The sequence below is a fragment of the Heterodontus francisci genome, chromosome 10 (genome assembly GCF_036365525.1).
Source record: "Heterodontus francisci isolate sHetFra1 chromosome 10, sHetFra1.hap1, whole genome shotgun sequence".
Classification (NCBI taxonomy): domain Eukaryota; kingdom Metazoa; phylum Chordata; class Chondrichthyes; order Heterodontiformes; family Heterodontidae; genus Heterodontus; species Heterodontus francisci.
In genome coordinates, this window is record NC_090380.1 from 44,201,188 (window position 1) to 44,214,454 (window position 13,267).

At 41.7% G+C, this 13,267-nt stretch overlaps 1 protein-coding gene across 4 annotated transcripts in view; it reads right to left on the bottom strand.

Annotated features, from left to right (window-relative positions):
* The window catches only part of LOC137374430 (rho guanine nucleotide exchange factor TIAM1-like), a 428,220-nt gene that overhangs the window by 181,330 nt on the left and 233,623 nt on the right, over positions 1–13,267 (bottom strand). For all 4 annotated transcript variants that reach the window (XM_068040529.1, XM_068040530.1, XM_068040531.1 and 1 more), the window contains one exon: positions 2,345–2,434. In XM_068040529.1, coding sequence (XP_067896630.1) covers positions 2,345–2,434 — 90 coding nt within the window. The remainder of the gene's footprint in view (positions 1–2,344; positions 2,435–13,267) is intronic.

Genomic DNA, 13,267 nt, shown 5'->3' on the forward strand with positions numbered 1-13,267 from the left:
ATTGTTGGTGACTTCAACCTTCGCCTTAAATCCCCCTTACTTCCTCTCCTTATTCCCTCCTGTTCTCATTTAACCTCATCTTTCATATCAGTTCACTTCTGCAATCATCCTCAGCATCTCGCATAGCCTTGCCAACTTTGAGGTCCTGATCACTAACATGGCTAACTTTCAGAACTTTTTTGTTTCCATCTGCCAACTTATTTCCAATCCCACAGACTTTACCATCTGCCCTTTGAAAAAATACCTGTGCCTCCCATTCCTACACCAATGTACTTTCTAATTCAGAATTTACCTCTGTCCTTCCAACCATCACAACATTGTGATGCCGTAGGTCTTTTTTTCAACTCTAAGTCTATCAGGAAGGTGGGAAGTAAGGACAATGCAGTATCCCTCTTCTCCGAGAAACTGGCTGTTTGAAAACCCTTTTTCTGTCCCTTCCCCATCCCCTCCAGATTCACTCCAGTACCAAGTGTGAGGAGCCTTTCCACCATTTACAAGATACAAATAAGTGTGTGATGGAATACTCTCCACTTGCCTAAATGAATGCAGCTCCAACACCCAAGAAGCTCACCATTACTCAGAACAAAGCAGCTCACTTGATTGGCATGCCATCCACCACCTTAAACATTCACTCCTTCCACCACCAGCAAACCGTGTCTGCAGTGCGAACCATATACAAGATGCACTGCAGCAACTCATCAAGGCTTCATCAACAACACCTTCCAAAACCACACCTCTACCAGCCTAAAAAGGACAAGGACAGCAGGTGCATGAGAACACCACCATCTCCAAGTTCCCCTCCAAGTCACACACCATCCTGTCTTGAAAAGACATTGCTATTCCTTCATCGTTACTGGGTCAAAATCCTGGAATTTTCTGCCTAATAACATTGTGAGATGGACTGTAGCAGTTCAAGAAGATGGCTCAGCACCACCTTCTCGTGGGCAATTAGGATGGGGCAATAAATGCTGGGCTTGCCAGCAACACCTGCATCTCATGAATGAATAAAAAAATTAATTGATTTCTTCATCTGCTCAATTAAGATTGCCTGCATGAGTGCCTAACCTGCTACTACTCTCCCTCCTTCACATCTCAGTAACGGCTTCTGCTCATTCAGCATCAAAATTCTCCAAAAATCAATTCATTGATCGACATGCGATCTCTTGGTATCATCTTAGATTGGAGGAGTACAGGAGGCGAAGAAGGTAAGGTTGGATCGTAGACACCATCAAGGTGAAATTTGAAGGTAGGGCCGAAGCTTGGTCCTAATATCTCCTTATGTTACTATGTGTCAAATTTTATTCGATAACACTCCGGTGAAATGCCTTGGGGCGTTTTATGTTAAGGCACCGTTGAAATGCAAGTTGTTGTTATGCTGAAGTAATATTTCATGGACACCAGGCACCCTCTGGTATATTGCTCAAGAGATGATTCATGTGTAAGCCTTGTGAAAGTGGAGCTACAAGAGCTCAGGTTTATGCTTGCTGGCATAACAAATCTCCTCCCCTTTGTTTTGGCTGGTCTCAACCAAAACGTTATGCGACCTTTTCTCTTTCTAGATGTTGACAGCTCTGCTAAGCATTTCTACCATTTTATTTTATTTCAGATTTCCAACATTCAATTTTTTTTAAAACCTCAGCATCAAATTGATTTTTTTTGGGTAATTCTTCAGGATGCAAGCACCAAGAAACAGTAAATTCCTATGTTCTTGAAATTTACAATCAATGCATCTACCAGTGCATTGACTTTGGCAAAGGTCCCAGGACTTTATCAAGTTGGGGAACATCAAACTGGGAATTTTGTGATCAGTCGTCACTAAATCCAGTGGAAACCTCAGTAGGAAAGATTCTCAATTCTGTCTATAAGAATTTATTCAAAGACTTTCTCTTTATTTTTTCCTCCACATAGTGCCTCAGCCATATATTCTTCCCTAGGACTGAAGTCAAAATAGAAGTGATAAAAAAAAGACTGATAACCAGAATGACTATATTGGTGTGGACTTGAGACAGGAATCAAATTAAGAATATAAGAATTTAACATATTTGAAAAACAGCACTAAATTTTCTTTACAAATACTAGATTGAAAACTTGGCTTTATGTAACCATCTTTAGTACAGTTGAAGAAACAATAACTATTATATACTTAGACTGGTTTAATCAGTAAGCTGTATTTACACAATCTTTCCCAAATATAAAAGCAAGAATTCTATGCAAGTAATATTCAGTTACTGTGCCATGCTAGATTAAAAAGGAACTCCAAACGATCTTTGCAACAGGCGGACAAAATGAAAAGCACTTCAAAGTTTTAAAGCTAAAAATGTGCGTGAGAAAAGAACCATGTTACCTTTAGCTGAAGCCAAACCTCCTTCTTTTACATCGGTAATAATCATTTGCTGGTGTGACCCCTCTTCTTCAACTAAAGATACACAAAATCCTAAACAGAGGGAGAGATACAAGTTGTATAAATAAAATTAAAACTCTGCTGAAAAATAAATAAATGCTTACTAAACACAGAAGTACAGTAGCATAGTGGTTACATTACTGGACTAATAATCCAGAGGCCTGGACTAATTAATCAATTACAGATTTGTATCAGTGAGAAGATCTGTATGGCTTATATCCGATCACCCACATTGGCAAGGGGGTTGTCCCTGATCTACTGCCATGCTACTCTGCATTGTTTGCTTGTAGCTGAGCTCTAGCTAATTGACTCTAAATTGCAATCCTCATTAACTGAACCCATGCATGCATCTAATTTTTTGAATTCTTCTTTTGGGTGAAGGGGGCATGGGGTGGAACAGGCTTAGAGATCTTGTTCATATATATGATTGCCATACTTCTTTTCTACCCAGACTATTATAGAAAATGCTAATAGCTGATAGTGGTTCTTTTATGGCCATACGGATGCTATATAAGTCCAAAACTAAGGTCTGAAATCTGAACAAAGCTGATAGATATCTGGATACTAATGACATCAAGGGATATGGGGATAGCATGGGAAAGTGGCGTCGAGGTAGATGATCAGCCGTGATCTAACTGATGGTGCAGGCTCGACGAGCTGAATGGCCTACTCCTGCCCCCAAGTTCCTACTCCTATGATCCTCGATGCTGCTAGCCATTGCTTGCTTACCATCATAGCTTTTAATGTAGTTTCCCGATCTACCTTAGCCACTGCACCCCTCATGCCTACGTAGTTTGCTGCGTTGGTCCTGTGTCCTATTTGAAATTCGTTAGGTGTCCATTTACATAAATAAATTGTTACGACCAGGTGAGAAAGGTGTCTAGGGGTCCCTCTCAGCTTGCACCTGGTCTTTCTGTAAAAAGGGTTTTATTTTTCAACACACTGTGTTTTGAGCTCCCCCTTGGTGAATCCCTGTTCACCGCTTTCCAACTATAAGGCAAAGAAATAAGCACAAACAGGCTTTCTTAGGTTTAAAGAAGAAAGGTGAAATTTTATTAAACTTAAACTACAAACTCTAATTCGGTTAACCCCTACGGATACACGCCGCACCCCACTCTAGCATGCATATGAGATACGCACATGTAAATAGAAGCAGAAAAAAAGATAAAGTGGAAAAGTTTGAGGCAATCCCTGAGGAGGGTTTTTTTTGTTACTGTGCTTCCAGCTCGCTGTAGAATCCTTTTGGAAGTTGATCTTGCTTTTCGTTGGGGCCCAGTATTCTTCTTAAACCTCGTTCACTGTAGCAGACTTTTCCCTCTTGGGGTTCATGAATCTTCAGTGGGTTTCAGTTCCATGTGAAAGAGATAGGCGAGCCAGCTATGAGAGGTCTTATCAGTCCAGGAGTAAACAGCTTTCTGAGTTCAAATTCTCTGTGGCGAGTTCAAAAAATCCTAGAACAGCCAGTTAGTCATGTGACGAGCTAGCCTAATCAGTCCTGGCCCTTGTGGATTGTCTTATCCTAGCAGACCTTGGAATGTCTTCTCTACACACAATACCTGGTGATCAAAGGTCGATTGTGGGTTAAGTTGGAGCAGGGAATAGCCCCTTTGTCCTTTCAAGTACTGTCTGTCAATATGCAAAAATGTCTTTACAGCCAGTCTGGCAGCCCTTGTAATAGGCATTCTCTTCTTCCCAGCAACAATTTAAAATTTAATGTCCATGTGGTGAAATTAATATGCCTAATTCTTGGCAGGTGGGGGCCTACATGACAAAATAAATAAATCATTTTGATAACTTTGGAGGATGCTTTGATGACTTGCTATCTATCGATTTCTGTCTTGAACATGCTCAACTATTGAGCTTCCACAGCCTTTTGGGGGAACGGATTCCACAGTTTCCCCACCCTCTGAGTGAAGAAATTCTTCCTCATCTCAGTCTTAAATGGCCTACCCCTTATTCTGAGACTATGTTCAACATAACTTGAAGGTTTGTACATCTGATCTGCACTTTGGAGCCCTGATCTATCAGATCAGCATGGGTGCCACTTATGTTACTTTGAACATGAGGATCAAGATAACTAGTACAAGCACCAGCAGGAGCAATAGGAACTATACCAGCAGCACCAGCAACAGCCTACTGCTCATAGACCTACAGTTCCACAGGAAAGAAGGGATCAGCAGAGAGGTGGTGTTCGCAGCAGGCCATACCCAGCACACAGTTTATACAGGTAAAGGATAAGCTTCCTCAACATGTCAGAAAACCAGTATCTGAAGAGTTTCAGGGTCTTGTGTTAGGTGGTGGCAGATATTTGCAGCCTGCTGGAACAAGACCTGCTGCTGAGTGGACCTGATGGTCATGTTTTATCAGCAGGGCTAACTCCTGCTCCAAGTTCTTATGCTCTTATGTTCTTATTTTCTATAATTTGCCAATCCTGAGTCGAGCCATATTAAAACAGACCTTTGTTCTCCCAGCCTTATTGTCAATGTAGGTGGGCTGGAGGGTGAAGAAGAGTAAGGTCTGAAAAAATGTATAAAAGTAAATCCACCTAATCTAGAATGAATCCTGCTTGAGGCAGAACTCTCAAAAAGGTCTGATGTTGAAGTTTCATGGGTTCAACAAAAAAAACGTAACAGACCTGGATGGACAGAAATATGACCTTCTCCCCTTTCTGATTCTCTCCATTTTGAGTTCCTGTACAAAACGTATAACATAATAACCATCTGCGTCAACTGAAACATACCGATCATATGGGTTTGATTCTAGTCTAACAAGACAAGGATGGTTTGTTCAAAGCCATGGTCACCACTGCCGGACAGCATGTTCTACCTGCTATCCCTGTGACAAAGAACTGAATCTATGTCAATAAAAGCGAAATACTGCAGATGCTGGAAATCTGAAATAAAAACAAGAAATGCTGGAAATACTCAGCAGGTCTGGCAGCATCTGTGGAGAGAGAAGCAGAGTTAACGTCTCTGATGAGACCCTTCTTCAGAACTGGCAAATATTAGAAATGTAAAAGGTTTTAAGCAAGTAAAGTGGGAATGGGGCAAGAGATAACAAAGATGAAGGTGTTGATAGGACAAGGTCACAGAGAATAACTGACCAGAAGGTCATGGAGCAAAGGCGAACGGTATATTAATGGTGTGCTGAAAGACAAAGTGTTAGTACAGATAGGGTATGAATGACTGTAAAGCACGGAGCACTCCAAGCACAAACATAAAAAAAAAATGTTTTAAACCAAAACAGTGGGTAAACATAGTGGAAACAAACTGAAAAACCTAAAATAAAATAACCAGATAAAAAAGGAAAAAGAAAAAAAGAAAAAATAACTAAGCAAAAAAAAGGGGGACCAGTCATGCTCTGAAATTATTGAACTCAATGTTCAGCCCGGCAGGCTGTAGTGTGCCTAATCGGTAAGTGAGGTGCTGTTCCTTGAGCTTGCATTGATGTTCATTGGAACATTGCAGCAATCCCAGGACAGAGATGTGAGCATGAGAGCAGTGTGTGGGGGGGGGGGGGGGGGGGGGAGGTGGTGTTGAAATGGCCAGCAACTGGAAGCTCGGGGACATGCTTACGGACTGAGCGGGGGTGTTCTGCAAAGCGGTCACCCAATCTGCGTTTAGTCTCCCCCCAATGTAAAGGAGACCTGATTGTGAGCAGCGAATACAGTATACTAAATTAAAAGTACAAGTAAATCGCTGCTTCACCTGAACGGAGTGTTCTGAAGAAGGATCACTGACCTGAAATGTTGACTCTGCTTCTCTCTTCACAGATGCTGCCAGACCTGCACAGTATTTCCAGCATTTCCTGTTTTTATTTCAGATTTCCAGCATCCGCAGTATTTTGCTTTTATTAAAGTGTTTGGGGTCTGGAATGGTGAGGAGAGAGGAGGTAAATGGACAGGTATTACACCTCCTGCGATTGCAGTGGAAGGTGCCGTGGGAAGGGGACGAGGTGGTGGGGGTAATGGAGGAGTGGACGAGGATGTCGCAGAGGGAACGATCCCTTCGGAATGCTGACAGGGGAAGGGAGGGGAAGATGCATTTGGTAGTGGCATCACGCTGGATGTGGCGGAAGTGGCGGAGGATGATCCTTTGGATCTGGAGGCTGGTGGGGTGGAAAGTGAGGAGAAAGGGAACCCTGTCGCGGTTCTGGGAGGGAGGGGAAGGGGTGAGGGTAGAGGTGCGGGAAATGGGCTGGACATGGTTGAGGGCACTGTCAACTACAGTGGGGAGGAATCCTTGGTTGAGGAAAAAGGAAGGCATATCGGAAGCACTGTCGTGGAAGGTAGCATCATCAGAGCAGATGCGTCAGAGACAGAGAAACTGGAAGAATGGAATGGAGTCCTTACAGGAGGCAGGGTGTGAATCTCTGTCAATACTGTTGAGTGGGAAGCAAAGTCTGTGTTTACAGAAGAGAAAGAAAAGCTTTTTGGAAATGGTATAAAGTTTAGAGCATTTTCATGGCTTACTTTTATGAATAACTTTGCAATATCTTTTAGGCAAGAACTGTAATGTCAAGGCTTGATTGCAAAGCATGATGGTCATCTTCACTGAAATATGTCAAAATGTCATGTTGAGAAATTTGTGTGTGGGACTGCATGTAGCCCAAAATGGAAAGGGGAAGACATGCGACTGGAGGGGAGCCCGCATTGTGGGGGCTATGGACCATGACATATTTTACATTTGTGAAAAATAAGGACAGCTAAACTAATAGGACTAATTATATGCTCTGCACGCTAATATATTCAAGTCTGTTTGAGCTAATGCTTGCTTTATTATGAAATGGTTTTTCAAGGCTATACTCTGTTTAAACCTTTGTGTAAGAACTATGGGAGAGATGGGTTGAAAACCTCAGCACTCCTTGCAAGGCGCGAGATGAGATAAATGTGAAACTGCAGTATTGCAAAAATGGTTGGCATTAGCAAGATGACGACCTTTAGAATCCTTGCTAAAATAGAAAGAAACTGGAAACATCTGTAAAGTGTGCAGATTGAACCATTAACTAAGTAGGGTCTAAGAATGATGTCAACCTGGACCAATTAGGATACTTGAACAATTCATAACCTAATATGGTAAGATCCTCACACCCTAAGGAGGATAAAAGGCGATTACGGGACATCATCGGCACACTTAGAGGGCAGGTCAACAGAACATTATTGGCACACTTAGAAGGCGAAGACAGAACACAGCAAGAGAAGGAGGAGAGAAGTCCGTGCCCCAGCGAGCTCAGAAACAAGAGCCGATGCTGAGTGTTGCTGCATACCTATTGCCGTTGTTAAGTATTAACTCTGTATATCTTAGTTAAGCCTAATAAATTATCTGACTTGATCACAGAACTTGAAGGTCTTGAAGGTCTTTCTTGGTCAAGAATCGAAGGTGAGATGGGTTGGGTATCCTCTGTCTCACCCCTATTCAGGTAACATCTACCTGAAACTTACAATGGATAATCACTCAATCAGCACAGCTGTTTGCTAACAGTACTAATGGAAGCTAGTGCCCAGTGAGGTTGATATTTGAGTTGGGGCAGCAAGCTGAATATCTTTCAAAAAGAAGCTCCACACACTAGAAGGTATTCCTACTGTCATGATTATGGCAATAATTACAACTGAAACTGTGACTGAAGTACTCTTTAATGAGATGCTGGTTTATGTCCTAACAATGGCAGCCTATCTTGACACTTTGGAAATTACACTAATTATGGCCTGTTTGCAGCAGCACATCCCTGAACCAGGAATCTTGACAAGCCTGTTCAACAGAAATTGACTCTGGGCTTCATTGTAATAATTGGGGCAAGCTTTAGTACCTGTCATGCCTCCAGAAGTAGCTTAACCATGTGACCAGATGGTAAAGCAACTGCCCTCCAGAAATCCAGGGGGAGGAGGGTTTGGGGAGTGAGGGCAGGGGATGAGAACTGGAGGGGCTAATCATGGGCCACTGCAGGCCCACAGTAGTCTCCTCCTGGCTCCACATTAAAAGTAAGTTTTTAAAAAACGTACACGTTTGTTGCTGATCACTGATTAGACCTCAGCAAAGTCCTGAAAACCTGAGGGGAGCAGCCCAAGTGCCTGCTCCACTCAGCCCTGACAAATTGTTCCAAGGGGTTCCGAGACAGGTAGTAGGTCACTCATTAGCATATTCACCCATAAAATGGCACTGACAAATTTAGCAGTCACTCAAACGCAAACCTAGATCAGACTCGGGCTGTGGTATTACTAAATTTGCCATTCTTTTGAATTTCTCCAGCTTTCTTTGCTTTCGTCAGAGGACTTGTACTCAAGTGCTGGATGGGACTTCAATGACTCGTAACCAATGTTTCCTCTAAATTTTCTTCGTACTGGGTGGACTACAAACTTATCTGAGCACTAATTATTTTGTCCATGAGCAGTTTACATTTTAAAAGTCATAATTGACACTACGTTGGAAACCTCGTCCCATGAACTGATGAAGTTGTGAGTGGCCAATTTATTTCAATGTGCAGTACATTCCAGATTGCTCTGTGGCTATGCATGGCGCATCTTAGAGGGAACATTGCTCATGATTGATTTCTTAGAATTTTAAGACAAGTTAGAGCAGATTGGGAGTTCAAGAGGACTCATTTTTTCAAAACATTCTTTTCAGTAAATACAGAATCCGCAGTTCAGAGAAGCAGGTCAAGGGCTACGGGTGCAAACCAGTTAAAGGCAAATCTAGGATTAAATCAGGAAGCTCTTTGTGCAAAAAGTGATCATTCCAGGTAGAGTATTAGAAGTAAAAATACTGAGAAGCAATTGGATGCCATGATGCGTGGGGGCTTGCTGAGGGTGTGGCAGGAGGGGCACTGTCGGAATCTTTCTAGACAGATAAACTAAGAGGAGTCAAATTAACTTTCTCATCTGTATTTAGGCCAATGATCAAAACTAAATTCTGGACAAGTTTTCTTCTGGGGAAAACTGGTGATTCATAAGCAATTCTTCATTTGATCTTTAGCATCTCTTTGTTGAACCATTCTCTAAGGTTGCCCTGTGTGGAATACAGTGTGATCCCAATGTCCAATTTTAGCATTTTAAACATTCACTATCAAGTTCAAAATATAATTTATGCATCACAGGAAACCTTTTACTCAGGAAACAACCTCAATACTATTTGCAGGCATGTCTGTAGAAAGACCTGCAACAAGACAGTAAGACACAGATCCTGAAATAAGGTAGCTGCAATGACAAAGGCTAATAGATGATGGATATTTTTGATCAGGGCATCAACACCAGTTGATTCAGGTTTCAATTATTAGATCTAACTAAAGGTAATAACAAAAGAACGGAAACTAAGATATGCCACAATTTTGAAAAACTAAGAATTATTACAGTAGAAAACATTGCAACAACTCTAGATTTTAATACAATAAGGAGGAAGAAGAGCGAGCAAAATGCCATACTAAGGAGCTTAGAGAAGGATTGTTGGAAAGTTCAGTAAAGCAATGTTCATAGTATTCTTAAAATAAAGAAATGCAAGAAAGGTTGTGATGTAGCAATATTAGATGCTAGAGATGAGAGAATAATCACCTTTCAGAAGTTCATGATTGTGAGTCAAGTGCTAGAAGACCTTTCCCAAATATGGAACAGCATTCAAGTCTTGGTTGGATTAAAGCTATATAGAGATTTCAGAGTTACTGAAGAGAAAATAAATGTCTGGAATGCAAGAAGGACTCAAATTTCTTCAAGACAGCATCAGCAACGGAGATGGGAGAGCTTGTTTTGAGACAGTGGACTATGTGAGAAGGTTGGCACACGAATAACCCTCATTTCCTCTCTCGACTTTCTGCCAATTTAATCCCCTCCTCTCCTCTCCTGAAAACTTTGATTCCTTGGCAGGAATACAGTTCCACACACATTGGGAACCCCTCAAACACCTTACCCAAGTGGTCATTCTTGCTGTGTGAGTGCAGATCATGACCATAAGCAAGTTATTTAACATTGTCGGGGACACTACAACTGAACCCATTGTGTACATGCACAGGCACACATTTCCAGCAGAGCTGTTTGGAAAGTCAGCAGGAATGGAACCCTGACTAATTTTCCCCTCCCTAAGCGATGGTCAACTGCAACACTCCTGAAGACATCATCACTCAGAAATTTACGCTAGCATCAAGGGCGAAGGTATCGGTGGAGCATGAATCAACTAATATGATTTAATTTAGTAACTTAACTGGAGAATACATTTTACTTAAAATTCTGTCCTTATAACTTCCTTGCTTAATGTTGATAACCAGTATTCATAATAGATACAAGAATTATACAGCACCACATGGTGGTTATTTTTATCTCCTGCTACACAGAATCATTGAAATCACAACACAGAATGAGGTTGTTCAGCCAATTGTACCTGTACATGTTTCAGCTCTTCAACTGGTACTCTCTCTATTTCTCAATATCCTTTTAGATTCTTCTTTCTCAATTCTTAATCAATTCTCTTTGAAATAGTTCTCTGTATCAATAACGATTTGTGCAAAGTGTTCCCTTTACCTAAATTAAAGAACTATGAAGTTTACACCACAGAACAATCTCATTTGGTACATTAGGTCTGTATTTATTTAATGCAAGGGCAATCCAAAACTAATCCACTGGCTTGTTCTTTTTACATAACCCTGTATCTTCCTCTGCTTCAAATAGTTCATATTGTCATAAAGACATTACAGCACAGAATGAGGCCGTTTGGCCCATTGAGTCCATGCCGGCTCTTTGTAGAGCAATCCAGTCAGTCTCATTCTCCCACTCTATACCCATAGCTCTGCAAGTTTATTTCCCTCAAGTGCCCAAGCAATTTCCTTTTGAAAGCATTCATCGTCTGCACTTCCACCATCCTCGTAGGCAGCAAGTTCCAAGTCAATACCACTCGCTGTGTAAAAAGGTTCTCGCTCACATTCCCCCCTGTATCTCTTGCCCAAAACCTTAAATCTGTGTTCCCTAGTCCTTGTACCATCAGCTTTTCTTTATCTACGTTATCTAAGCCTGCCATAATATTGTACACCTCTATCAAATCTCCCTTCAATCTTCTTTGCTTCAAGGAGAACAGCCCCAGTTTCTCCAACCTAACCTTGTAGCTAAATTCCTTCATCCCTGGAACCATTCTGGTAGATCTCCTCTGCACCCTCACATCCTTCCTAAAGTGTGAGGACCCGAACTGGACGCAATAACCTATTTGTGGCCTAACCAGAGCGTTATAAAGGTTCAGCATAACTTCCCTGCTTTTGTGTTCAGTATCTCTATTTATGAAGCCCAAGATCCAATATGCTTTGCGAACTACTCTCTCAATATATCCTGCCACCTCCAAAGATGTATGCACATGAACCCCCTGGCCATGTACATTCTTTAGAACTGTACCATTTAGTTTATATTGCCTGTCCTTATCCCTTCTGCCAAAATGCATCACCTCACATTTCTCTGTATTAAATTCTATCTGCCACTTGTCTGCCCATTCTGCCTATCCATGTCCTATTGCATCAATTGGCATCATCCTCACTGTCTGCCACACCTCCATGTTTGGTATCAATGGCAAATTTTGAAATTTTACTCTGTATTTTATACATATGTAGAGGTCCTACCATTGTAGCTTGGTACCACCCTCCAGTCTGAAAAACAACCATTTACCATGACTTGCTGTTTTCTGTCCTTAAGCCAGTTTTTTATCCAAGCTGACACTGACCCTGCTATTCATGAGCCTCAATTTTGTTAACCAGCCTTTTATGTAATGCTTTGTTCAATGTTTTTGTAAAATCCACATAAACAACATCCATTGCTTTCCCTTCATCAACCTTCTCTGTTACTTCATCAAAAAATTCAATTAATTCGTCAAGCACGATCTGTCTTTTACTAATCCTAATATGGATTTACTAATCCATATCCTTAGTTAACTCAAACTTTTCCAAGTGACTGTTGATTTTTCCCGGATTATTGTTTCTAAAATCTTATTCACCATTGATGTTAAACTGAGCAACCTGTAATTACTAGGACTGTTCTTGCATCCTTCCTTGAGAAAGGGTGTCACATTTGCCACTCCAATCCTCTGGCACCTCCCGCATATCTAGGGAAGATTGGAAGATTATGGCAAGCCCTTCAGCTATCTCCACTCCCATTTCCTTGAGCAACCTGGGATCCATGCCATCCAGACCAGGTGACTTATCCACTCTAAGCATAGCCAGCCTTTCCAGTATATCCCACCTATCAATTTTCACCCCATCCATTAACTCGACCATCTCCACTTCTACTGATATTTTGTCAGCATTCTCTTCCTTAGTAAACACTGTTACAAAGTACTCATTAAGTATTTGGCTCCTGACCTCATTACAGCCTTGGTCCAAACATGGGCAAAAAAGCTGAACTCAAGAGGTGAGGTGAGAGTGATTGCCCTGGATATCAAGCCAGCATTTGACTGAGTGTGGCATCAAGGAGCCCTAGCAAAACTGAGGTTACCGGGAATCGGGGGAAAACTCTCCCCAGGTTGGACTCATACCTAGCACAAAGGAAAATGGCTGTAGTTGTTGGAGGTCAATCATCTCAGTTCCAGGACATTGCTGCAGGAGTTCCTCAGGGTTGTATCCTAGACCCAACCATCTTCAGTTGCTTCATCAATGACCTTCCTTCCATCATAAGGTCAGAAGTGGAGATGCTCTCTGATGATAGTATGATGTTCAGTACGATTCACAACTCCTCAGATACTGAAGTAGTCTGTGCCTGCATGCAGCTAGGCCTGGACAACATTCAGGCTTGGGCTGATAAGTGACAAGTAACATTCGTGGTATGCGCCACACAATGCCAGGCAATAAATATCTCCAACAAGAGAGTATCTAACCATCTCCCCATGACATTCAATGGCATTACCATCACTGAAT